Source organism: Myotis yumanensis, unplaced genomic scaffold (genome assembly GCF_028538775.1).
Source record: "Myotis yumanensis isolate MYYU_CA2020_CCGP unplaced genomic scaffold, mMyoYum1.0.hap1 SCAF_6, whole genome shotgun sequence".
Taxonomy (NCBI): domain Eukaryota; kingdom Metazoa; phylum Chordata; class Mammalia; order Chiroptera; family Vespertilionidae; genus Myotis; species Myotis yumanensis.
Window position 1 is genome coordinate 23,868,693 of NW_027223757.1, and position 25,775 is coordinate 23,894,467.

Consider the following 25,775-nt stretch of genomic DNA (forward strand, 5'->3'; position numbering starts at 1 on the left):
TTTGAATTGGGTCATCAAAGTTGGACCAAAGGCAAGTCTTACATCAGGCAGTATTCCTACATTGCTGGCTAGTATGGGAAATGGTTTTTTGCATGGTTTAAGAAGTTGGCAACTTTTAATTTACCACTGAAATTTTAACATAAGTATGGTCAGGAGGAAAATGAACACATTTTCTGGAAACACACAAACTCCTAAATATCCCTATCTTAAGCATTTTTGACTAAATGTTATATTTCATCATACCTCTGCAACATTAATTTCATAGTCCTGGGAAATTAGGGACTATGATGGCAGTGGATAAAGTAGGCAGGGAAAATTTCAACAGTATTAAATAGTAACTGAGGACTTTAAAAGGCATAGTTGTCATCTGACTTTTATCTGTAGCTTTTCATGTATCTTGGGACAAATCATTTGATTCCCAAAAGAATCCCAATCTCAGTGTGATTGGCAGGACAATACAGTCAGTCCCATACTGCAGATTACTGAAGAGCCCCACCCCCACCCGAGTCCTTGGGAAATCCATAAATGTCCAGACAAACCACATCTGAGAAATGAACTGGTTTTCCTTTCACCTCTCTCTTTCTTTATTTTTATTTTACTTTTTAAAAAAATATATATTTTATTGATTTTTTACAGAGAGGAAGGGAGAGGGATAGAGAGTTAGAAAGATCGATGAGAGAGAAGCATCGATCAGCTGCCTCCTGAACACCCCCTACTGGGGATGTGCCTGCAACCAAGGTACATGCCCTTGACCAGAATCGAACCCGGGACTCTTCAGTCCCCAGGCCGACGCTCTATCCAGTGAGCCAAGCCGGCTAGGGCTTTATTTTACTTTTATTGGTATTTATTTTATGCTGAATTCACTCCTGGGCCATTAGTTTTTGTTTCTTAAGTTTCTTCTGGGATATCTTTTTCTTCTGTGCAACCTCCTCTTCCAGTTTAGGATCAATTTGCTGTTTTTCAGGAAGGATCCTCTCAAAGTGGCAGGGAGAGCACATGTGTGGGTTAGTCTTGGGGGCCCCCGCATCTTGGGGGCTTTGTTCACCTGAAGTGCTAAATAATAAGAGAATCTACATCTAAACCCTTAAGCTTGGCGTTACTCTTTGTATTTTTAAGCATGTGCAGCAAAACTTCAGCACTCTCTTGGGGCCCCTGGCCCTTTATCCAGCCCCACTGTTTGGCCTTGGCACACCTACCAACTCCACCATTGTAACAATGGAATGGTGCCTATTCTGTAAAGTGACATCCTTCAGCCATGCATGCCTTTGATGGCCTGGAAAGTTTTACAAGTGTTCTTAAAGTGAACATGAAGATTTGAACCTCTTGATTTGCATGATTTTGTGGGGTTTTCTGGGTCAAGTGAATAGAGGCCGCTTTCTTTAGAGCATTACTCCATCCCATTTCCAACTTAGTCTCAGACTCCTATTATACATCCCCATTTCATGGTAGCTCCATGTAAATCAGATCAACACATGATCATTCTGTGACTATATTCTTCACCTGAAGACTTTTGGTCCTTCTCCATGGTCTTGGGCAGACACAGAAATATCATATAGTGGACTTAGCACATGAGCATTATGGTCAAACTGATTGAAAACAACTCCTTAGCACCACAAAGAATAATAAACCCAACCCAGTCAAGAAAAAGGGAGCCAGCACCTGGCATATATCTAGACCAGCTTGCTATTTAAAGTCAAATGAAAGCCTTTGAACACTCTAAGCCAGCGGTTCTCAACCTTTGGGTCGTGACCCCTTTGGCGGTCGAACGACCCTTTCACAGTGGTCGCCTAAGACCATCCTGCATATCAGATATTTACATTATGATTCATAACAGTAGCAATGTTACAGTTATGAAGTAGCAATGAAAATAATTTTATGGTTGGGTCACAACAGGAGGAACTGTATTTAAAGAGCCAGAAGGTTGAGAAACACTTAGTAAGCAATGAAAAGAACATGGCACCTTCCCACCATAAGCAATTTAAAAGGAAACAATGCAAAACCTTAAATTACTTTAAAGAAGTCTAACACAGTTCTGATATTTCTTGATATTTATTTGCATACCTTAAAGAATATATCTCAAAAACACATCCTTACTGTAAAAAATTTTGTGACTCTGCTTCAGTCACTAAATATAGACTGAGCCTATTTATTAACTGGTTTTAGTGGCCAAGCATCACTCACATTCAGTAGTATATGTCGGTACCCCTTTCCCACCCCCCTGCTTTGGCCCAGAAATATCTCATGGCCACCCACCCAGCTTAGCCTCTATTTTTGTAAAAATGTAGTCTCTGCTTATTTGTATCCACTTCATGGAGTTAATATGCATATTACTAAGAGGATTTAAATCCTGAAAATAAATTCTGCAGAAAGACAAAATATTGTTCTTAAAACTGACCTACCTCTGATGTTAATAAATGATTCTATAAGAATAAATAATTCAACCAAGTAAGGATGAAAAAAATTAGTTCTGGAATGAATTATTTAGCCAATGAAAGTAAAGTAAATTACAGGGTGACTTGCAAGAATTTTATTGTCTCACATGATGAATTTCATAAGAAATTAATTTTCAGAAAACACATTTTTAAAATTTTACAAGTGATAAAGAAGTTGAGAAGCCAGTATAGCTGAAAAAGAAGGAAACACCAACAACTTATAGAAGCATTCCTATCAGAGCTGACACTGACCCTATTATTCATCCAGCCAGAGATGCACAAAATGTGCACCACTAAATACGCCTTTTATCATTTTCCCCCATGTACTCCATGGTGTGAAATAATTTGTCTTTGAAACTGCAATAGTTATTTTGTTATTTCTTTCCTTCTTTATTAACTACAATCAATTAGAACTTGTTTTCAATAAGACATTAACAGTTTTACTTCACTAAGTTGATATAACTAAAGTTAAACCTAAGAATGTAATATTTTTGGCATTCTGCATAATCTTATCAAAACTAAATATTTTATTTCTGCTTCCTACTCGCCTTTTATGCATATATTTTTGCTTACATATTTACATATGTATATGTTAAGCCACTTAATATATTGAAATATCTATGATAATGTAATATAGCCTTTAAATATATTGAAAAATAGCTATGGTTCTTGACTCCTTATCTTACCATTTCTCTGAGGCAGGAAACTACTGAACAAACTCAATCTAAGGAGAATGTTATGTGCGAGAGTGATTATTGCCTCTTCAAAATCAAAGAGCCATTAAAAATGGAACTCTTCTTCATCCATATACAACTTCTGCAACTAGTTCCATCTACTTTTTTAGTCTCTAAATAAGTAAGCATCCATATTAAAAACAAGGGACTCACAAGAAAATTGTTCCTATCAAATGACTGTTTTTCAGATCACCTTTTGTCTCTCCCATCCCTGACCATTCCAGGCATAATTACTTATTCCATAACATAGTTTTGCTTGTTTTTTACATTTGTACCTATTTTCACTTTACCATTGCCTTCAGACAACAGTATTTTGGTTTGCCTCTCCCTCTGGGGTTTTGTCTTTCTGATTTCTTTATTCATATTAGCTCTTACTATACTTAGTTCCCTAAGTATTTATTTTTTTATTTTTCAATATATTTTTTATTGATTTCAGAGAGACGAAAGGAGAGAGAGAGATAGAAACATCAATGATGAGAGAATCATTGATCGGCTGCCTCCTGCATGCCCCCTACTGAGAGTCGAGCCCACAACCGGGGCATGTGCCCTTGACCAGAATCAAACCCGGGACCTTTCAGTTCATAGGCTAACACTCTACCCACTGAGCCAAACCGGCTAGGACAGTTCTCTGAGTATTGATTTGGGATGCATGCAATTGAACTGAACTGGACACAATGGCTATTGAACTGAACTGGACATAGTGTTTGTTTTCTTTTGTTTATATGCCTCTATATGTCAATAATTCCCAAGCTGAAATCTAAATACTAACTTTTCCCCTTTATATGTATTCAGACTACCTACTTGACATCTACTTAGACGTTACAAAGGTATCCCAAACTTCCACTATCCAAATGAATGCTTAATTAGCCACACATCTAAATATATGTATAATTGAGATACTAGAACCCAGCTTCTCTCTTTTTAATATGCCAATTCATGAGTATGTTCTAGAGATCCTACCTCCACATATTTTCTAAAACTGTTTATTTTTCGTTTAATCTCATGGCTACTACCCTAGCCAAGTCATCATTCTTTTCTTGAATTTTATTAGCCTGCTAGCTAATTTCTGCTTCTACTTTTGCTCCTATACAATTTCTTCCCTGCAGAGCTACCAGTGTGATTTCATAAAAACTACTTTAGATCATGTCACTCTTCTGAAAACCTTCTACTAGCTTATCATCAGACTTGAAAGGCATCCAAAATCATCTCTAGTCTACACAGGAGCCCAGCGTTGTCTGCCAGAATCTCATCTCATGCCACCCTCTTTCTTGCTCACCAAATCCATCACTCTGGTCTTCTTTATTTCCCAGACATACCAAGCTAGTTCTTGCTTTAGGGTCTTTCTCTCATTTGTTCCTTCTGCCTAAAATCCTCTCCCTTAAATCTCTGCCTGGCTGGCTTCTCCTTGTTATTAATTTTCAGTTTGTACATTGTTTAATTCAAGAGACTCTCCTGACCATATAAATTAAAATAGCCCCTAAACCACAGTTTTATAATTAATTATTTATTTTTGTTTATTATAGCCTTTAGAACTGCTGAGTATTTTCCTGTTGATGTATTTATGTGCTTATTTATGTGTTTGCTTTCTGGCTCTCCTCACTGGAATGAAAAGTTTGACTGTTCAAAGCTTTGCTTTGTGCCTAGACCAGTGCCTGGCTCACAGAAGGTGCTTAATAAATGTTGCTCAGTGTTGCTAAATTCATTGTCCTGCCTTGGCTATGGACAAGTACGAGGAGAATGAAATCCTGTGTCTCTGAGTCTACCTGAAAAAGATTTGTCGTCTAGAGTCAAGAGATCTCATCTCTCATTCTTGAACATCTACTCATTGTTTCTGCAAAGACCGATTGTTAATGTGTAGTAACCTTTTGTCCCCAGCAGTTCCATCCTTTGGGCCCTGATGTTGATTTTCCTCATCTTGGCACCTGAAGAGCCAGAGTGATCCCTTTTGTCCCATTGCCCTGACCATGTGCAGTGATACCTGCTGTGCAGAAGGTGGAAGCCACCGCTCTTCAGGTATCACAATGGGTGACCAGCCTGCCCTGACCCAGCAATGTGGTGGGGGCTGCATACAAAATGGTGACCCTTTCCTCAGAGTTGGCCTAAGGCCTCGGGTGGGTGGGAGTGACTGACCTTCTGGGATCAGATTGACTTGCCCCATGAGGAAGCACTGGCTGAGAGGGTGGGAGAAACTACAAGGCACTATTTGTATTAACTTTTAGAGATGGAAACTAATAACTAAGTTATTAGAGATAGAAACCAGAAAGAGGCGAAAAAGGAGAAACAGGATAGTATCAAAAACAAATCAGCTCCCTCATCCATTTCACCCCTCTGCCAAAGGACTATGAAACCTTTTCTCCAACTAACTATTTGCTAGTAGAGTTCATCCTGGCTGTTTCCATCAGGCCACTATGAGACTCCTGCTTTTTTCCTAATTATGAATCTGCTTTCACGTGCCTATGAGGCCACTCGACAGTGCATGGTCATTCATATGTTGAACAGGTATCCCCTGAACCTGATGAATAATCTGCTCTAAGCAATGGTAGTAACATCACTCTTGGTCCAGGCTCATCTCTCAGTGCAGAAGATACCAGGATGAGCAAGATCTGGTGAGCTTGTCAGACCTTTTACAACCCCCAATCTGGAATCTTGCCTTTATGTACTTAGAGAATCCTAAAGGAAAGTCAATGCTTAGAATCATTGTCTAAACCCTTGATGCAGGACAGAGACAACCAAAGCTCTTGAGTTGTCCCCCAGTCCCACCCCACACTACCCCCTTGAACAGAGCACCTTACCTTCACCATCCTGATCCCTTGATGGTGGAGAAGAAAGCCATTCTCTCAGCAAAATAATTATGCTATAATGTGTTTCTAGAGATTCAGGGATAAACTAGTGCAGTATTCAATGTTTACGGCTATTTAGATCAAACTAGAAAGAAAATTAACCCTTTTTTATAGATTGGACTGGAGAATTTTCTAGATCAGTGGTTCTCAACCTGTGGGTCACGACCCCTTTGGGGGTCAAACGACCCTTTCACAGGGGTCGCCTAAGACCATTGGAAAACACATATATAATTACATACTGTTTTTGTGATTAATCACTATGCTTTAATTATGTTCAATTTGTAACAATGAAAATACATCCTGCATATCAGATATTTACATTACGATTCATAACAGTAGCAAAATTACAGTTATGAAGTAGCAACGAAAATAATTTTATGGTTGGGGGTCACCACAACATGAGGAACTATATTAAAGGGTCGCAGCATTAGGAAGGTTGAGAACCACTGTTCTAGATGATCTGAAACACATTAGAAGTTAGAACATTAGAAAAAGAATTAGCAGCAGGCCAATATTGAGGTAAAGGGCCCAACAGTTGATGACCTACAGGATCTTGGAGTAGTCTTTAAGATCATTGTTAGCAAAAATTCATACTTTTTTCCTTTTCTCTTTAGTTTTTCTTTTCAATTTTTGTCTGCTTTTCCCCACATCTCTTTGAGCACTCCGCACCAAACACATACCCTTTATTTTATTTTTTACTTTAACATCTTTCATCTTTTCCCCTCAATATATCATTTCCTGGTTCTACCAATGGCACCCAGGGCTAAAGGGGTTATTGGTGACAGCTCCATGGAAAAAAAAGGAGATAATTTGGAGGAGATGATGATAATAGCTGAGTTTTATTGAATGCCTACTTTGTGCTGGTCTTTTTTCGGTATACTTTCCATGAATGCTCTCATTTAATCTTCTCAGTTGTCCCAAGAGCTTGGTTTAATTTTTCTAACATCCTGGTTCTACTAGGGAATAAAGGATATCTTGTTTTGTTTTTTATTTTTTGTTTTTTGCTTCTGAAACTCTCTCTCCAAAATTTCTGAAGGTGGGAGGGCACATCCCAAGAAATGACAACTTTAGGAAAATAGATGTAAGGCCCATTTGACCAGTAGGTAAGGGATAAGAAAGTTGCAACAATTGGATAAATCCCAAAGTGAAACCTCAGATAGATTTCTGTAACCAATCTCTTTTATTTGCACATTTGTGCTCTTGGGGGGAAAAGTGACTTTACCAATCATGTTAATGGAGAGAAAGTTCTAACCCTTCAATAATTTCAAGAAAATCAGTATATGGTTTAGGTCAAAAGGAGTACTTGATTTTGCAATGCCAACTATCCCTTCTGTGGTTTCTCAAAAATGCTATGGCTATCCCACACAGAACTCTCTCCATGTTTTTACCACAGAGACAATAGTGTCATTTCAGCATTCATTGTAATCTAGACCACGTTGGGAGGTGCTCTAAGAAAGCTATCCAAAGAAACAAGTACCTTTATTCTTATAATCTAATATTACAAACATGAAGTATAGAGTTACCATGCAAGATGAGCTTAAAGACAAGTGCTAAATAAAACAAGGCATCAGTTGTGTGTCTGATATGTGCAGAGGGACAAATGGAATAAAGGGACTTACTTGGCTCTAGTCAGGCAGAGATTTAGAAGAGTTACTGTTTTTTCAAATAAGGGAATGAATTCATTAATGAGTTATCACTGGGGACCGGAATTGGGGAATACCAAAAGTAGTTTGAACTTCTAAACACAGAATGATTTGCCTGGGATTTGTACTTTCCTTACCTTGGGGACTTATCTGAAGAGCAAAGCCCTTCTGTCACTTTGCAACACCTTTAAAAAAGAAGGTGCTAAATAAAGGTGATGTGAAATGTATAGAGTTACATTTCCCTAGTCGAAGGACTGTGACTATTAACGGTTATGTGACCAAATTTACCGTGAGGAGGTAAAATCAAAGAAAGGAATGAGGCAGGAAACAGAAGATGTCCAGTCCCCCAGAAATGTGGTTGTTGTCAGCTTCTCTTTGATCTGCTATCCCCGGACAGAAATCAGCTGGGGGCCAGATTTGAATTTCCCACATGTACTGTTGTCCATGCAAACAAGTGACCCAAGTTATTTACTTAACACTCAGAAACACTTGCGACTCTTTTGTGTGTTTTTTCCATTTCTGGCCAAGCTGTTTAGAAAACACAGTTGCCGCTGGCATTGTGATATTGTAAGCAGCCTTGCTAAATGGCTCCAAAAGGAAAATATCTGTTCAGTGTCTTGAATAAATCTTGTGGACTCCATTCACCAATTCCATACCAACAGTCTCTGGTTTTTCAGACCCAAAAATGTAGGTCAGACATAGCAGATTGCTGCTAGAAGTATGTCTAAATAGCATAGAAACTACTTTGATAACCTTTCATCACTACCCCAAATAGGTCCAGTCACAAGTGGTGGTATGAGTAAATCAAGTCACTTTTCATAAGGAATCGAGTTATTTTAGGAGTATAAGGTCTGGTTTGAAGAAGTCACCCCATTACTAAAGGGAGACCAGATGTTTATCTAATTTTTTTTTAATGCCCATGTTCTTTCTCTCTGGTCATGCCAAGAGAGCAAGACTTTCTTCAGCACTTCCTAGGTGAAGGCTGTGGCAAAGATCTGAAGTCCAGTTGTGGTAGTCACAGTCATGACCACAGTGGCAGTGGATTTGGCTTGAAGACAGCTATAGAAATAGGTGTTGGGAAGTTATAGTTATTCTTTCTTTTCTTTTGACTTGCCCCACTTAAATGTTTATGACACGGCCAGGTATAGTTACAATCTGTGAGTCAAGCAGAGTTCCTACAGCTTTTTACAACACCATAACTACACAGTTAGAATAGCATGGTGTTAAGAGGGTGTGCTCTAGAACTAGCCTACTGTTCTTCAAATCACCCACCTAAAGCTTGATAGCATCCGAAACTTGAACAAATTACTTTCTTAGGGGGGTCAGGAAAGTACCCATCTCATTTGGGTTCTTATAAGGATAAAATAAGACATTTCATATAAAATGCTTGGTAATGTATCAGGTACGTAAGCACTTCGAGGAAGTGCACATGCTCATGTCTGTGGGAATCCAGGGTGTCTGGATAATGCTTCATTATGGGTGAAATTAGAAAATAATCTGCTGTGGGTTGAAAGTTTGGTTCCTCCCAAGAGTCATATGTTGAAACTCTAATTCCAACGTGATGGTAGTGGAAGGTGGAACCTCTGGTAGATAATGGAGTCATGAGAGTGGAGCCCTCATAAACAGGATTAGTGCCCTCATAAAAAGATGATCTCTCTCCACCATGTGAGGATTTGGCAAAAAGGCAGCCCAGGGTCAGGATCCTCGCCAGAGCCCGACCACGATGAAACCCTGATTTCAGATTTTTAGACTCCAGAGCTGTGAGAAATGAATTTCTGTTGTTTAAGCCACCAGTCTGTGTCTTTTGTTATAGCACCCTGATTTGACTAAGGCATGATCTAATTGAAATGGTTAATTTGTTTTTCTTTGCTCTCTTAGAATCAGAACATTTCCTGAGCTACCAATTTGCTAGGAACACAGCATCAGCTCACCTGAGAAAAGTGGTGAGAATATCTTGATATTTAAAAATTATTACAGCTAAACTTTTGAAGTTGTATCAACAAATAAAAAATAATCGGCAAAAATGCAATTACCCATGTTTTCCTGACCAAGTACAAACTCTCTATAATATAGTTCATAATTTTTTAAAGTTTTAAGTAGATTTCTAGACATCATCTTAATGGTCAAGATATAGAAAAAAAGTAATGAAAAAAGTTAGTTGTCATTTTCATTAATAACGAACACTGACTGAGACCTGTGTGCACATTTATATTATAGCACGACAACTCACTGTGCTTTATAGTTATATATATGTCTGTTTTTTTCCCCCTAGATTAGTAAATAATTTTGAGGGCAAGGACTATGTTTTTGAATATCAAGCACTTAGCATGGGAAGTCAATAAATTATTAACCGCTCAGTATATGCAAGTTGAGTAAATAAACAAAGGGTACATCACTAAGATTTTATCCTACAAAGCCTAACTTAGAAGACAAGCCAGAGCATCAAAGACAAATAGTGACACAAGTAAAGTTACCTTACAGGTAAATAAAATGAATAAGAGGTGCAGTTTTATTTAAACAGAAGAGGCAATTTGAGGTGGGGCACAAAGACCTCATGAAGAAAATGTACTTTTTCTGGATTAGATGAATGGAAAAATCTTTCCCAACAAAGGGGACAATGTGACCAATAATAGATTAGCTCCCTAATGCTGCTGTAACAAATTACCACCGACTTGTTGGCTTAAAACAACCCATGTTTGTTATCTTACAGTTTCGGAGATCAGAAATCTGCAATGAGTCCCACTGGACCAAAATCAAGGTGTCCACAGGTCTGCATTCCATTCTGGAGGCTCTAAAAGAGAATCCGGTTTCTGCCTTTTCTGTCTTTAAGAGGCTGATCTCATTCCTTGGCTCGAGGCCTCCTCTCTGTTCCTCAATGACCAGTTAGTCTTCCTCTCATCTCATCACTCTGACTCTGTTTCACACTTAACGACCCTTCTGATTTCATTGGACCCACACAGATAATCCAGGAGAGTCTTCCTAATTTAATGTCAGTTCATTAGCAACATTAATTCTATCAGCTACCCTTATTCCTCTTTGCCACGTAACCAGATTCACAGGTTCCAGGGGTTGGGACGTGGACATCTTTGGGAGATCATTATTCTGCCAACCTCACAAAATGTTACAGTGCATCTGGCATGTATGGACACAACATAATTTCCATAGAAATTTTGTGTGTTAAATGTAAGTTTGAGTGAGGTTACAGGACTGAGGGAGTGGAAGCTATTTTTGAAAGCCCAACAAAGGGATTGAACTATCTTTAATAGTAATAATGCTCTTTGTGTTAAATTAGTATTAATATTTGACATTAGTTTTCATTTGTTTCATATTTGAAAATGACATGATTATAAGGTATGTATGTCTAATTCACAATACTACAACTTTCAAAGATAAATACTTCACTAAACTTTTTTTAATGGTTAATGCAAGACTTGAAAAACACATTTTAATAGTAGCTCAATCAGTTGACTCCTCAAAATTTGAACACAGAAAAGAAAGTAATAACAGAATTTAAAAGGGCATTGATTAGCCCTGGCCTGTGTTGCTCAATGGTTAGAGTGTTGGCCCACACACCAAAGAAGTCATAGGTTCAATTCCTGGTCAAGGCCATGTACCTGGATTGTAGGTTCAATCCCTGGCCATAGTTGGGCCCATCCGGAAAGCAACCAATTGACGTGTCTCTCTCACATCAATATTTCTCTCTCTCGCTCTCCCTCCTCCCCCTTCTTCCTTCCACTCTCTCTAAATACCAATGGGGGAAAATGTACCCTCGGATGAAGTTTTTTTTAAGGCATTGATTAAAAGCATAGTTATAGGTGGTTCTAGAGTTAACACATAAGAGCAGCAAGATATGTGAACATATGCAAGTCCAAGGTAGGTATATATTTGACCTTCACTTAAATACAAAACAGAAATTAATGTCAAAGCAAAGATACATCAGAGGACAAACAATGCAAGAAGTCTCCTTATCAGAGTGCGGAATGAATTTAGGAAGATCATGGAGGACACAGAGTAGGAATCAGGTCTAGATATTTAAACAAAGCTCAGCCAGCGTGGCTCAGTGGTTGAGTGTTGACCTATGAACCAGAAGGTCACAGGTTCAATTCCCAGTCAGGGCACATACCCAGGTTGTGGGCTCCATCTCCAGTGTGGGACTTGAAGAAGGCAGCCGATCAATGATTCTTTCTCATCATTGATGTTTCTATCTCTCTCTCTCTCTCCCTTCTTCTCTGAAATCAATAAAAATATATATTTTTTTAAAAGTAGAGCAGGACCAGTTAGTAATCATATAAATAAAAAGATATACATTTTAAATGATTTATGGAATAAAAGGAGCAAAATTTAGTTAGAATTTGAATGTGGGGTGGAAGCAAAGTTACCAAAAAGAAACTCTTTAAAAATCATTTTTGATGAAGATCTTAAGCTTGTATCAATGTTGTCAAATATTCTAGTGTTCTAGGCTTTCTTTCCTTGATGAAAGTGCTATTATTCTTCTAGCAACACTATATATATATATATATAAAATGGGGGGAGGGCTTCAGTGGGAATCCCTGTGCCATACTATACAGAGTGTTGGAAATTGTTTATATACTCTCTATTAAATGGCCTCACATTTACTTTTCATCCTTGATTCTCCTGCCATCGCAGAGGAAAACTGACTCTAAAATTATCTAAAATCATCACCATGCTCTATATGAGTTTTTAATCCAGTAGCTTCCAGCTTTCTCATCTTTGGTTTTGTTTTGGGTTTTTTTGGTGTGTTTTTTCTTTTCAGTTGCTACAGGGGATGACAGGAAATATAGGTGTCTGTAACCGTAGCAAAGCACTTAGCCTTAGAAATAACAAGGAAAGACAACAGGACAAGGGGCGGGGGGAGGGCGGGCGGGGGGGGAGAGAATAGAAAAACAGAAAACTGTGTTTCCAATTACCAGCAGATGCTTCTGTTTATTCTAAGAGTTCCTATTTAGTTAACTGTACAAATTTTTAATCATATAAATGTGGTAGTGTTCTAGCCTCATGCTCTTGATTACGCTTGTCTTCCAGTTGGTTTCACATGCCTCTTGCTTCTGGCATCACTTTCCCACAAATACAGTGTCTGGAGCTGCATGAATCCCAGGCGATACCTGATAAAAAAGTGCAGCCTGTTGCAGAGTTTATTTTATTTATCTTTTGTGTTTTGTGTTGTGTTTCACTGAGGTGGTGACATTGCAATACATTTCTCTGAGTCAGCAGCACCATTGGCTGCTGGCTAAAGCGTCATGAATGCCTGCACTATTTTTTTCCATCTTCGCTTTGTGGAATCATCTGGTCACCATTCATTCATGCCTGGAATAGTACAGAGGGAAAGATTACCAGGCTTCATCCAAAGACCACTTTACATAAAACTTTAATAAATCAAATGAAGGAACAGGTTTGCGTGAGAATACCCCCGATGGTGGAGATCAAAGACTCAGAGCCCTGCCTGTATTCCAATCATTCTGAAAATAGCAAAAGGAGTACAACAAAATGCTGGGAAGGAGGAGGCATGGAAAAAATTGGCTTAGGTACATTTTCTTTTTTACATTTGGTGAAAAAAGACTTTCAAAAATAGCTATTTGGTCTTGAAGTTAAAACTCCATCATATATATTATTCATCACAGTGACTTATATTTGATATTCAACCTTATCGTAAAGTTAATCCATAAGGGAAAAGAAATGAATGAAACAAAATTTAAAAGCCATAGGTGGTTCAGTATCATAAGTGTCCCTGGACATAGCCCTTGCTCTTACATGGCTGTTCTGGTTGATGATTTCCAGTTGAGAATATTTGACTTGAGCCAGTATTGATTGTTTTCAAGAGTCCTAATACAGTGACTCTTGAAACTATGAAGATTAGGACTTTTGCTGCATTTTCTTTAATGAAGAACTAGTATGGAAGAGGCAGAAAATATCTGCTGCATGGTAGTCCTCAGAGCATGGTCCACCACCCACAGCCTTGCCATCCCCAGGGAGCTTGATAGAAGTGCAGAGTCTCAAGTCCCCACCCAGATCTGCCCAATCAGACTTTGCATTGTAATAGGATTTTCAGGGGATTTGTATGCACACTAACATTTGAGGAGCCTTGCTCTAGGATAGCATCTGAGAGACACCTTTAAGCATAGGTATTTTATGTGATTCGTAATCTCCAGAAGGTAATAAGTGAAAGAAAGAAGGGAAAACACAGAATATTTTGAAGAGGTGGAAGGATAAATGCCCTACACATATAGCAGTTGAAATTTCCTTCCCAAATTGACTTTGAACTCCATAAACATAAACAAAATGGATGCCAAGGGAAAAAATAGGTCCTATTAGAAGGTTTCATTCCTTACCATCTTCCCACTTTTATGTTGTTTATATTTATAATCTTACTATATCATATTAGTTGTCCACTTTATTTTGATTATATTGAGAGGCCAAAACTTCACTCAGGCATTTCCCAGCACTTTTTGAGGATGTCTGGATAATCTCCCCTCCAGCCTCCTTGAGGTCTTTTCAGTCTGGACGAATTCTTGAGAGCTTCCAGAATTCCTACATCTCACTTGCAAAAAAAGAAAAGTAGAAACATATTTCAAACTTTGTTTAGGCCACGTTTTAAACATTATAATTGGTTTTACACACTACACTTCTGCTAAGAACACATCAAATAAATGGAAATCACCTAGTAGCACTCAAATTTATAAGACTGTTTGAGGAATACAGACACCCCAAGCAACACATTTGAGGCCCACATAGTTTGTTTAGGAAAATGAGTCCAGTGGGAAGCTGGAGACAGGCACATGTTGTCTAGCACAGCCTATGACACAAAGTACAGCTCATGAACATCAATCAAAACCCGTTAGTCATTGTGCACTGAAACTGAAATTCCCAATGAAGGGAACTCATACAGTATTAACCAAAGCACTAAATAACCCATGGTAAAGATCACGCAGGCTATACCCTCGACACAGTTCATGGGCTGTTTCCACACCACCAAAACACAGTTACAACAAATAATTATCCTAGTGGGCCACTTCTTTAGTGCAGCCTTTGTCCTTTATGTATCTATTTTATTTCCCACCTCAGTTATTTTTTCTAACTTATCTACCTCACCTTTGTACCATAAAATCCCTCACTATCTCTCTCATTGGGCCACTCTCCAATACTCTCTCTCTCCAATACGCCTGTCATTGCTTCTTCTACTCCTGAATCCTCATGAGGACCACAAATTTCCAAAGTGGGACCTATTTCTAAGGTGGTTTGACTTCTCAGCTTTCTAATAGATCCTAGGAAAGTATAGCTAAAATTAGAGCTTAGATAACTTGTCAATTATGATTTCCTATAGCTTAAAAACAATCAGTTAAAAATGTTAAAGGACATTATAGTTTTACAAATAACTCACATTCTACTCTTATTTTATTGTTACAAGATTCCAGAATGATGGACAAGATGGTTATTGCCATAATACCCATTTATAGACAAGTCACTAAGTTTAAGGCAAAGCGGAGTGGTGAGTTCATAGTTTTTATAACCTTAAGAAAAGGAGTTTTAGAGAATTACTTCAGAGATTTCATTGTGGTAACTATTTTTTTCAGAAGTTGACACCAAATATGAAATTATGAAAAGCATATTCTACCACTACTTACGATCTTTCACAATCACAAACAAGTTGAGAAGTCTTAGAAAAATTTTAGCCTGAGAATGCCATCATCACACAGCAAAGCATCAGTTCAATAACAGAGGGAAGAGCAATGGTTGGGGGAAGGGCAGGTTGGTTAATGGGTTGATTTGTTGTGTTTAGTGTTACCATGCAACAATGTATTTTTTATGTATATGGATTTTCATTAGCAGAGAGAAGGAGCAAAGTGGATAAAACCTAGTCTTCGGGCCATTTTGTTTTCATCCCCTGCCTTATTGGACTTGTTTGTTGAGAGTTAACTGTCAGAGACAGTCAACTTAGCATTCATTCGTTAAGATCTGTGAGAGCCAGGATAGAGGTCTCATGCCAACTAAAACCCTGGTCTTTCTCTTTAAATATACAAAGAAAAGTAAAACAAGAAGTGGCAATTCACAATGCAAACTAGGGTCGAGGTGGGGAGGCCAGGCAGGTCCCAGGGCCTGAAAAAGCACCCACGGGCTGGCACAGGAGAGTCTCCCTTCTGCTGCTGCTCTCGCATATTTGCAGAGTGAATAAGAGAGTGATTGGTTATAGTTCAGACACCTGTTGTAAAATCAAACAATGAATCTGTCAGCTCAACCCCTCTACTTCCCCCACCTCATCTTCCCTCATCTTCCCTCATCTTGCCCCACCCACTCTCCTCCCTTTCCACGTGACAGTGGAAGTATGTGCTGCCTTCTATGGTCAGTCTGAGGACCAAATCCTTTTCCCCACTTGCTGGCATTGTTCCCTGAGATTAGTTAAGGCCAGAGTTATTACATTTCTATTTTTCCTGAAGGACACTGTAAATTGTTTGAGCTTCTCCTATTTAGACTATATTAAACAAAGTTGAAAGACCTGTTTTTCCTTTCTTGCTCATTTTGAATTTCATTTGCATTGCCTTTGTGAAACCAGAGTGGCCATAAATGTGTGTGTGTGTGTGTGTATGTGTGTGTGTGTCTGTGTGTCTGTGTGTGTGTGTGTGTGTGTGTGTGTGTTTACACATCCATATTTGAACCAATGGAGAGGAAAAGCCAGGAGGAAGTTAATAAATTATGAATAAATTCCCTCAATGGCTTGAAATTTTTCTTTAAAGATAGAGAAGGGGTGGGAACTAATAAGAGTATAAAGTATTTTTAAAATATTTGTGAGAGACTTTCATTAAAATGGAGTTTCGTGAGAATCTATTGACAGACTCAAAATAACAGGAAATTGAAATGAATATATGTTTCTAAGTTTTTATTTTTAAATGTACATTCTAGATCAGAAATATTTAGTATTGTAAATAGTTTATTTTTTTAATCATCTATAATAATAAAAGTGTAATATGCTAATTAGACTGGACAGCCAAACAACCTTCCAGACATCCTTCTGGATGACCTTCCGGACGAAGCCAGGGTTGTGAGGGCCGAGGCAAGCTGCTGCGGCTGGGAGGGCCGAGGCCCTTGCTCAAATTTCGTGCATCGGGCCTCTAGTATATGATAATGGCTTATCTGCCTAGTGACTAGAACACCCATAAGTCTACATGATTTTTACATAGCCCCTCAAACACTAGAAATTATTCAAAATAATCCAGGTTCTAAATCAATTATAGTAAATCCTCACTTGATGTCAGTAGGTTCAGCAATTTTATGCGAACTTATTTACAACAAATCCAATTTAGCATAGGCTAATTGATATAAACAAGAGTTAAGATCTTAGGGAATCTCATCAACATTACAAGGAAATGACTTGAACTAAATATTATTTGAGGAACTTCAGTATGTCTTTGACTTTTTTTTCCTGGCCATATCCTTTAGTATTGTGGCTATCAATTCTTTCCTTTATAGCTGCAAACACATGGCAAAGTATTTTTAATAGTATTAGGTGTCCATTGGAACAAGCTGTTTTGACTTTGCTAGTACTCATTCTATTTCTTTTACAGGAGAACTAATCTATTTCCTCTTAATGGGATGTTAGGTTGACTCACAATGCCTGGGGGAAAATGAGGTTATTTTCAAAGTCTCTTAAAATTTCCTATCTGTAGCACGTAATTGTGGATATTAAGATTTGTCTTCACATGCCACATACTAGTAGAGGAGTCCTCTTTGCTCTATGACCCCTTTGGGTACAGAACCTCCTCCCCATCCCCATTTCCCCATCCCCAGTGATTCAAACGTCTGGCTGCAGATAGGCAGTGTCTCAATGTGAATGATGCGCACTGAGTAAGGTTAAAATCATAGATTTACAGAATGCTCTTCTAAAGGAACTCTCTAAAAGGCAAAAGAGATCACAGCCCGTGAGATGCTAGCTATGAAATGTGACAAAATCACCTTTTGGAGAATTTCTGTGGTTTAGTGATTTTAGTCCAACAAAGGCTTGCATCTTTGTCTGTTTGTCCCAATCTCCTGAGCTTGCAGTTGAGCCAAAAATCTCCTGAGCCAAGCTTTCTCGCAAGATTTCCTGTACTTCCTGTTTCTATGTGAGCCAGAAATACCATGAGAATGACCTTTCTTGTGGTATTTTTGCACTTCTACCCCGAGATGAAGAGAATCCCATATTGGGGAGAATTTTTTTAAATTGTGCAACATTTCCAATGATCAAATGAAGTTACTTTCAAATGAAGTAACTTCCTTCTTCCACCTTTGAGATGGTGTTTGCTTGGCCCTAATTCATCTCCACTAGGAAGTATTCATGTTCAATGATCCAACATTGAACATAACTTCTCTAAAATATTTTTACAAGGAAATATGTAGAACAATATAGAGAATACAGTGGAAATATATTCTTGGATTTTTAAAAATGCCATTCTTTAAGAAATGTGTAATGTGGAGTTGTATGATGAATACATTAGTGTATGTGACATATCATGTATCTGTTTTCTTTGTTCTTAACCCCTTTGTTCTGAGGGTCAGGATATCCTGATGCTAAGTACTATTGCAAAAAAACTCAACAAAAATAAAAATAGTCGAACACTTAGGAAACTCTTCAGTTGTTATGTCAAGGAAGTTTGTGACTGAGGAGTGAGTTTAAGACATTATTCAGGAAATATGCCTATTAAATAAAACAGTCTCGATTCTGGAGAGACTTAATGCCCTCACTCTGATGAAAAGAAAAGATAAGAACTGGAAGGGTTGTCAAAAGTGGTAGAAGTGTCAGACAAATGCTTAAATGCTTTCATCTCTTAACAAAGAGGGAAGTTTAAAAAGACACATCTTTCTCAAAAATGGATCACTGATTATTCCCTGATTGGGTTGTATGAATATCTGGTTGTTATAGGAAGAGCTATCTGATTAATGTTTTAATTAATAAATTCATAAGCAGTAGTGTTTTCAATGTCATTTACTGTTGTTTTATACCCTCAAAGGATGTTGACCCTTCTTTATCTATTAGAAAAGACAGTAGGTTTCCCAGTGTACTTTTCTATCCAGAAAAAAGAAAAGCCACTTAATTCTGTATGGAAAACTCAACTTATTAACCATGGGTTTAGAAGAATAATAAAAACAACAAAATTACAGTAGCTGGTTTCAACTTTTAAAAAATGATATGAGGCCGTGAAAATAAAACACACCCTACAATGGTCTTCCTCCTCGCCCCCAAATCTCCTCTTCCCTCCCCTAAAGAAACATCAAATGATTTGTGATAAACCAACGCTGACAGAAATATAGAGCAGGAGTGACAGATTTTACATCAGCAAAATAAAATGCCAAGCAAAATAACGCACTTTGCAATGCAGAGAAAGGCAGGATTGTTGCAATGGCCTCCAAGAAAACAGAAGCTATCCGCATGAATGTTCAAGTTCAATTTGTTCCCACAAACCCGATTTGCTAGCAAAAGTGGGAACTACAATACCATCCTACCTTCGTTTATGTCCAGAGCTTTTCACACAAGCTGCAGGGGGCATCCTCTTTGTTGTATGGGTTCTGACTCCCAAGGTTAGCGCTCTGTCTCTGAGCCCTGGGACCCTAGACGCGTGACCCATGATTGTCCTCAACTGAACCACTCTCAGTGGGGGCACAGCAGTTAGTGGCCCAAATATTAAGTCCACAGTGCTCTGTTTCTGCAAAGTGAATCTTCCACACTTACTTTCCTTTCTTTTCACCGCCATGTATGCCCCCTACGAATACCTTTGAAATTATGATTATTTTCCTATGAAGTGGGTTGTTAACAATCCCAAGCTATGTGTCCAGACCATGCAACCCTACTGCACATTTGCATGAGAACCTTGATGCTTCCCTACTTCACTTCTTTCAGAGTTAGCTTTGGAGTGTGATTCAATGTTATTTCCCTTCCAACGGAGGGCAGCTAAGGTTACAAACGGATTTGACTAAGAGGCCAAAATCCAGTTAGGTTTGCTGAGAACCCAATGACAGCAGAGGGGGAGGGGTGTGAAGGAGGCGGGAGGGTATATGACCTGTGTTGTTGAGGATCAATCCAAGAGCCTTTTGAAAAGCCCCATCCCCGTGGGCAGACCGTAGTGGACAGGCAAGGTGGCCCCCAGCCAGACCATCCAGAGAGAAGCAGCTGCAAATCGGTTCTGCGGGAGCTCAGCTTCCCCTGTTTTCTAAGAGCTCCTTGAAGCTTGCTTCCTGCACCACAGGGCTGACGCCTTACCTAACACCCCCACAGAGCTGGCCTCTAGGGGACCCCTGTGAGAAGCTGGCAAAGGGTAGCCCACTTTTTTTTTTTTTTTTTTTTTTTTGCCTGAAGTCCTGAACGGCTAAACAGGCCACTCGACAAACTTTGACAAGCACCAAAAGAGAATCGGGAACAAATAAATTAGAAGAAGAGGAAAAGCAAATGCTAAAACCTGGATGGCTTTTCCCCTGCTGTGGTTTCAGCTGCAGCCTGGGATTAATTAAGTGCCGTGAAGTCAGTGCCTGAGAGAGAAGGGGAAAATGCGTTCTATCTCTCAGGAAGGAGTCTAGCATCAGTTCTCACCAGCGAGAAGCCCTGGGAAGTGAGTCGCGGTCGCTGTCAGTGTTTGTGGAGGGACTGGAGGGACAGGGTGGCTGCGCCAGGCTGGAGGAGGCTTGCCTTTCCAAAGCTGGAGAGGATTTCACGGGGGCTCTCCTTCCCGTGCCCGGGAAGAATCTCCCCTCTGCTAGCAGCACCCGCGGCGGCAGCAGCAGCCCTACCTCCTCTTCTGGGGAACAGGGCAGAATGCCTGTGCTAGAGCGCTATTTCCACTCGGCAGAGCTAGGCAGAAGGTGGACAGCCCCAGAAGGTGTGCTGCCCTCCTCCCTGGGCGGCCGGCCGGGGTGCCAGCAGGGGCCGCTGCCCTGGGACTTGCCAGAGATGATCAGGATGGTCAAGCTGGTTTGGAAATCCAAAAGTGAGCTGCAGGCGACCAGACAGAGAGGCATTCTGGAGAATGAAGATGCTCTGCACAGCTTTCCAGGTAAATTGACTGTGAGGTGTGGACCGACGGTAGCAGGGCCAGATCTGATTACTTTCGGTCCCTTTCTTGGAGAGGTCAAACCATAAAAATGGGAAAAGGAAGGAAGACGGGCTGTGCAGCAGAGGGTCCGAGGTCTGTGACGAACGAATGTTTGCTCTGTTATAGAAATGCATCTTAAAATTAAATGTTGTGGTAGGGGGAGCATTAATAGCCTGAAAATCAAGAAATCTGGGTCCTGGGCTCAGCTCACCACTTGCTTGCCCCATGGCTTAAGCAAGTGAAATTTCCTGAGCTTCAGCCCCCAAAAGGAGGGGGTGGGTTGGGTGCTCTTTAATGTCTATTACTGCCTCTGCAATTTCTTGTTGACAAGTCAGAGTTATCTCCGAGAGAATATTCTTCTTGGCTTGCTTTTTATAATGCTCGATACAAGTTAAAATATAAGTTTCCAATGTTTAACTATGAAACCACAGTCTATATGAATGATCCCAGGACTGAGTTTGGCCTGGAAGCTTTTTATGTCATGGGAAAGTTGGTAAACTTCCTTGCCTCAGTTTCCCATTTTGATAAATGGCAGTAATACGGATTCCCTCATTGATGACAGGAAAAATGAACTCCACAAATGTGCAAATGATTCACTGGGGCTTTGTCATGTTATAAGAATGTGCTGTGTCCGGGTCAGTTGCAGAGAACTTTGCTGTGTTTCTAACAGTGGGCAGTGCAGCCACAAAGACACCCAGGAGCCCTGTGAAGGATCTTGAGGGGCCCTGATAATGCTATATACACTGTGATTGCATGCAGGGTGCCACCTTCCTTAAGGAGTATGTTGGCAGATATTTGGAAAGTGGTGGTCCACTGTAGAAGAATGAATGTGAGCATGTGTTTATGTATTTGAAGTCGGGGCTAGCCCTGGCATACTAGTACCATTGGTGGTGAGAGATGGGGGACTAGATGGGAAGGATATACCAAAACTTATCTCTCTCTTTCCCATGGAAAGAGACTAGGAAATCAAAACTTGACTAATTTTGTTTTTAATCATTTACACAGACATTTTTTTAAGTTGCCTAAAAGTCTAAAAAGAATGTTACTAAAAATTAATGGTCTGGGGGAAAGAAAGATTTCAAAGGAAGAAAAACACAATGTTAGTCTTTGGTAAACAATGAATACTTGGGAAAGAGAAGGAAAGCAATAGGACTGAGTTTTCTGTGGCAAATAGGAGATGGGTGCCCAGAGAAGTAGGTTTTGGTCAGAAGAAATGAGGTAATGCCCAAGGAATCCCAAATTTCATGTGAGTAGTTTAAGAAAAATGGAAAAACTCACCTGGGCAGAAAAGTTAACTGTGACACTTCAACTATTACCACTCTTGGTTTGTTGCAGAATATTAAATAAGTATGATGCATAATTTAAATCACATCTGTGATAAAACTATCTAGTCAGCAGATATTAGCATGCTTGTGGGGTTAGGTGTATTATTATTTATGTTATATGTTAGTGGGTGTCTAGTTCCTGAAAAAGCAATACTACAGGGAGAAAACAGAGCTCCTGTAACTTTTTTTTTTATCACTTAAAAGGTACATTTTTCGCCCTAACCGGTTTGGCTCAGTGGATAGAGCGTCGGCCTGCGGACTGAAGGGTCCTGGGTTCGATTCCGGTCAGGGGCATGTACCTTGGTTGCGGGCACATCCCCAGTAGGGAGTGTGCAGGAGGCAGCTGGTCGATGTTTCTCTCTCATCAATGTTTCTAACTCTATCCCTCTCCCTTCCTCTCTGTAAAAAAAAATTGAGTTAGTTGAGTGTTATTATGCCCCTGGACTACTGCCTCACTTTAATTGGAATATGTCTCGGTGGCTACCTTGGTTTCAAGACAGGCTCCATTTCAACATCTTGTCTTCTTTCTCCCCTACCTTCCCATTCTCAGGCTCACACTTTGTCATGATCATAAAGCCTGATCCTCCATATTAACTTTTGGGGCCATATGATGAAGCCCCCAAAGACCGGTTGCTTCACTTTCCAAATGGTCTCACACCTTGTTGCTGATGCTACATGTTCTCCTCCCACCAGGTGCTCTTCAACTGAGCCATTTTCACTATAATAGCCTGCCAGTGAGGGACACGGGAACGCTTGTAAAATATTTCAAAAAATCTGGTATTTTTTTATTTTGAAAAAGTGATGGTTTAAGCTATGCTTTGTTCTTGTACAGGGGTTTAAGGTAGAAAGCATCTACAAAAACAAAAACAAAAACAAAACACCAAACCAGATGGTAGTGTCTCTGTCTCTCTGTTTCTGTGTGTGTGTGTGTGTGTGTGTGTGTGTGTGTGTGTGATCTGACCTTTACCTCAGCTCCTCAGTTTCTTCTTCAACCATACTAAACAACTTGCTATTCAAGTGGTGCCTGCCTGTGAGCCTTGCCTTGGGCTAGGATGTCTTTCTTTGACTCAGTCAACTGGAAATGTCTGTTCAAACTACAAAGTCCCCTTCTAGCAGCTCAAGCATCCTTTTCTTTGTAGTGACTTTCCTGATCTCCACTCCTGCCCCCGCCCTCCCCCACAGTCATTTATTCCCCTCTCGTTACCTCTTTACCTGTGGGATTTAACCTATTACATTTATAGCACACAATATTTTTGCCATGTTAGTAACCAAAAACAGAAAAATTAAATCATGTGACAGTCTATGTATATTTTGACTGCTGTCCATAATGGATGAATAGGTTTACGTTTTTAAAAACCACAAAATTGCAGAAATTCTGAATAGAATCAACAGTCTAAAGGACTTTAGAGACAGATGTCAGTGTTTCTTTATAAGTCAGATTTAACCTTAAAGTTTTCAGCTTTTCTTTTCCTTAGTGAAGGGCATCGTTATTTTTGCTCATACTTCTAGACAAGACTGGAACATTGTTTCTCACAAGTGAAACAGAAGAGTATTCTGAGATTTTGCTTAGGTAATTAAGGGGAGAGCAAAAAGATTTATGGGAAAGTAAATGCATAAAAATGTATTCGTGAGAGATTTTAAGAAGAGATATACTGAATTGTGAGTGATGGGAGGCGGAAGGGAACAATGTTCCCTGAAGAGAGTGAGAAAGTGCTAGAGAGGAGGTGACATGTGTGAACAGACCTGTCATCTTCAGAGGGGCATTCACTGGAGACTATTGGTGACTATCCAAAGGCTGGAGGAGGAAATGGGGGTGACAGGAGGGAGAGAGGCTTGTCATCTTTACATGTCAGGGTGTGTGCATCTGGGCGTGCCCCCAGAGCTGAGCATCGGCTGAGGCACTGTTCACCCTGGAGAAGGATTCTGCAGGTTAGATCGGCATGCCCAGTCAGAGCATCAGTTCAGTCCATTGAATTACTTAATGTTATTAATAGTCCCATCATTTTTCCTTTATGAAGAAAACGAAGGGTGGTCTAATTATCTAGTTAACACTAGATCAAGTGAATAGATCAAAGAGACTACACAATTTGTCCAGGGTCACACATTGAGACTGTGACAGAACCAGATTTGTATCTCAATGGCCCATATCTAGTCCACAAAACTTACATGATGAGGGCATGTTCTGAGTAATTTAAATGTGAACCAACATATGGCTTTATTGACTATATGTAGATGGGCAAACATGAGAACTCATAAATCTTGGCCAACCCAGAAAAATAGTATTGCCATAAAAAAATAAGTCAAAGGATTGTACTTCCTTTACATTTTTCTATTTATTTTTTTAAATATATTTTATTGATTTCTACAGAGAGGAAGGGAGAGGGATAGAGAGTTAGAAACATCGATCAGCTGCCTCTTGCACACTCCCTACTGGGTATGTGCCCGCAACCAAGGTACATGCCCTTGACCAGAATCGAACCTGGGACCCTTGAGTCCAAAGGCCAATGCTCTATCCACTAAACCAAACTGGTTAGAGCTTTTCTATTTACTTTGTAGGCTTTAGTTTTAGATCTAAGCTTCAAGTGCTGGGAAGGCCCTGAGAAAGATCCCCATTTATAGTCAATAGGAAATAAGCTTTAGAGCTTGGTGGTGAGACCTTGCCCAGAAGTTGGAGAGTGGGGAGAGGGAAAAAGGACAGGAAAGAAATACATGGCTTCTCAAGTGCTGTAAGTGCAAATATTATTCTAATTGTGATTCCAGTCTGCAATCTGTGTAAGACTAGACATCCCTTAGCAGGCCTTGTTCTTAGTTGAATAAATAATTTGATTTCAGAATTCAACCAAATAACTGCAAACTCTGCAGCTATAGAACTTACCTTTCATTTGGGTGTTCCTGGCCTAAATATTGCATTACATTTTACTTATTTATTAAGCTTGTTCCCGTTTCAATAACCCTTGGCTTCAGGAAAATATAAAAACACACAACTCCCTCAAAAAGAAATTATTTTCCCCATAGTCATTGTACTTGTCCTGTCTTTCAAGAATACAAATATAAATTAGCTTTTCACTCAGCCCTTAAAATCAAACAACTTCAGATGAGAAAACCTCCAAAGGAATTCTCTGATTCCAGCACTCTACAATTCAAATTGACATTTAAAGTGCCATGTTAAAATACCTCACGTATCAAGCACAACATAAATTAAAGATGTTGAAGACTGAACACTTGATCATTATCATTCAAAGAGCACTTATTGGATACTTAATGTATACCAGGGATTCAGAGATGAATCAAATGCTTAATGAGAGAAGAAAAATTATGAATTTATGAATCAGAATTCTGTCTACAACTTCAGCATGGAAACAAGCCCTTGTTAGTTTAAACCTCTATGTCAACTGAAAGTATTGGCTATAAAATACATAAAACACTTGGAAAAATTCAAACACACTTTCCCACACTCATCAATATTAATGATTTCATTCAAAGCAGGACAAATTGCTATAATCAAAGAATCAATTAGTCTTAATAGAAGATAACTTGACTTTAATTCATAACATTTTTCTAAAACTACTTCTTGTAGATGTTAGCCTGCATTTAGTCTGTAGCTCTACTGGATAATAATCATTGATGATTTAATCTGTCTATGAAATGCAGATGCAAAATTGAGTCAAAACCATAACACATCATCTCACCTTGAGCCAAACCTGTTCTTTCACCTGACTTCCTTGTAACTG

The 25,775-nt window shown here is 39.3% G+C and overlaps 1 protein-coding gene across 4 annotated transcripts in view; it reads left to right on the forward strand.

Moving 5' to 3' along the window:
- PDE7B (phosphodiesterase 7B) overlaps positions 1-25,775 on the forward strand; it is a 274,149-nt gene that overhangs the window by 119,164 nt on the left and 129,210 nt on the right. The window contains exon 3 of one of the 4 annotated variants that reach the window (XM_070417744.1): positions 5,042-5,179. The exons of 1 other annotated variant lie outside the window; for it this stretch is intronic. In XM_070417744.1, the coding sequence (XP_070273845.1) occupies positions 5,131-5,179 (49 nt within the window). In that variant the 5' untranslated portion in view covers positions 5,042-5,130. Of the gene's footprint in view, positions 1-5,041; positions 5,180-20,176; positions 20,681-25,775 lie in introns of those variants that run through there. 2 more of the 4 variants (XM_070417745.1, XM_070417746.1) reach the window with 2 other exon arrangements.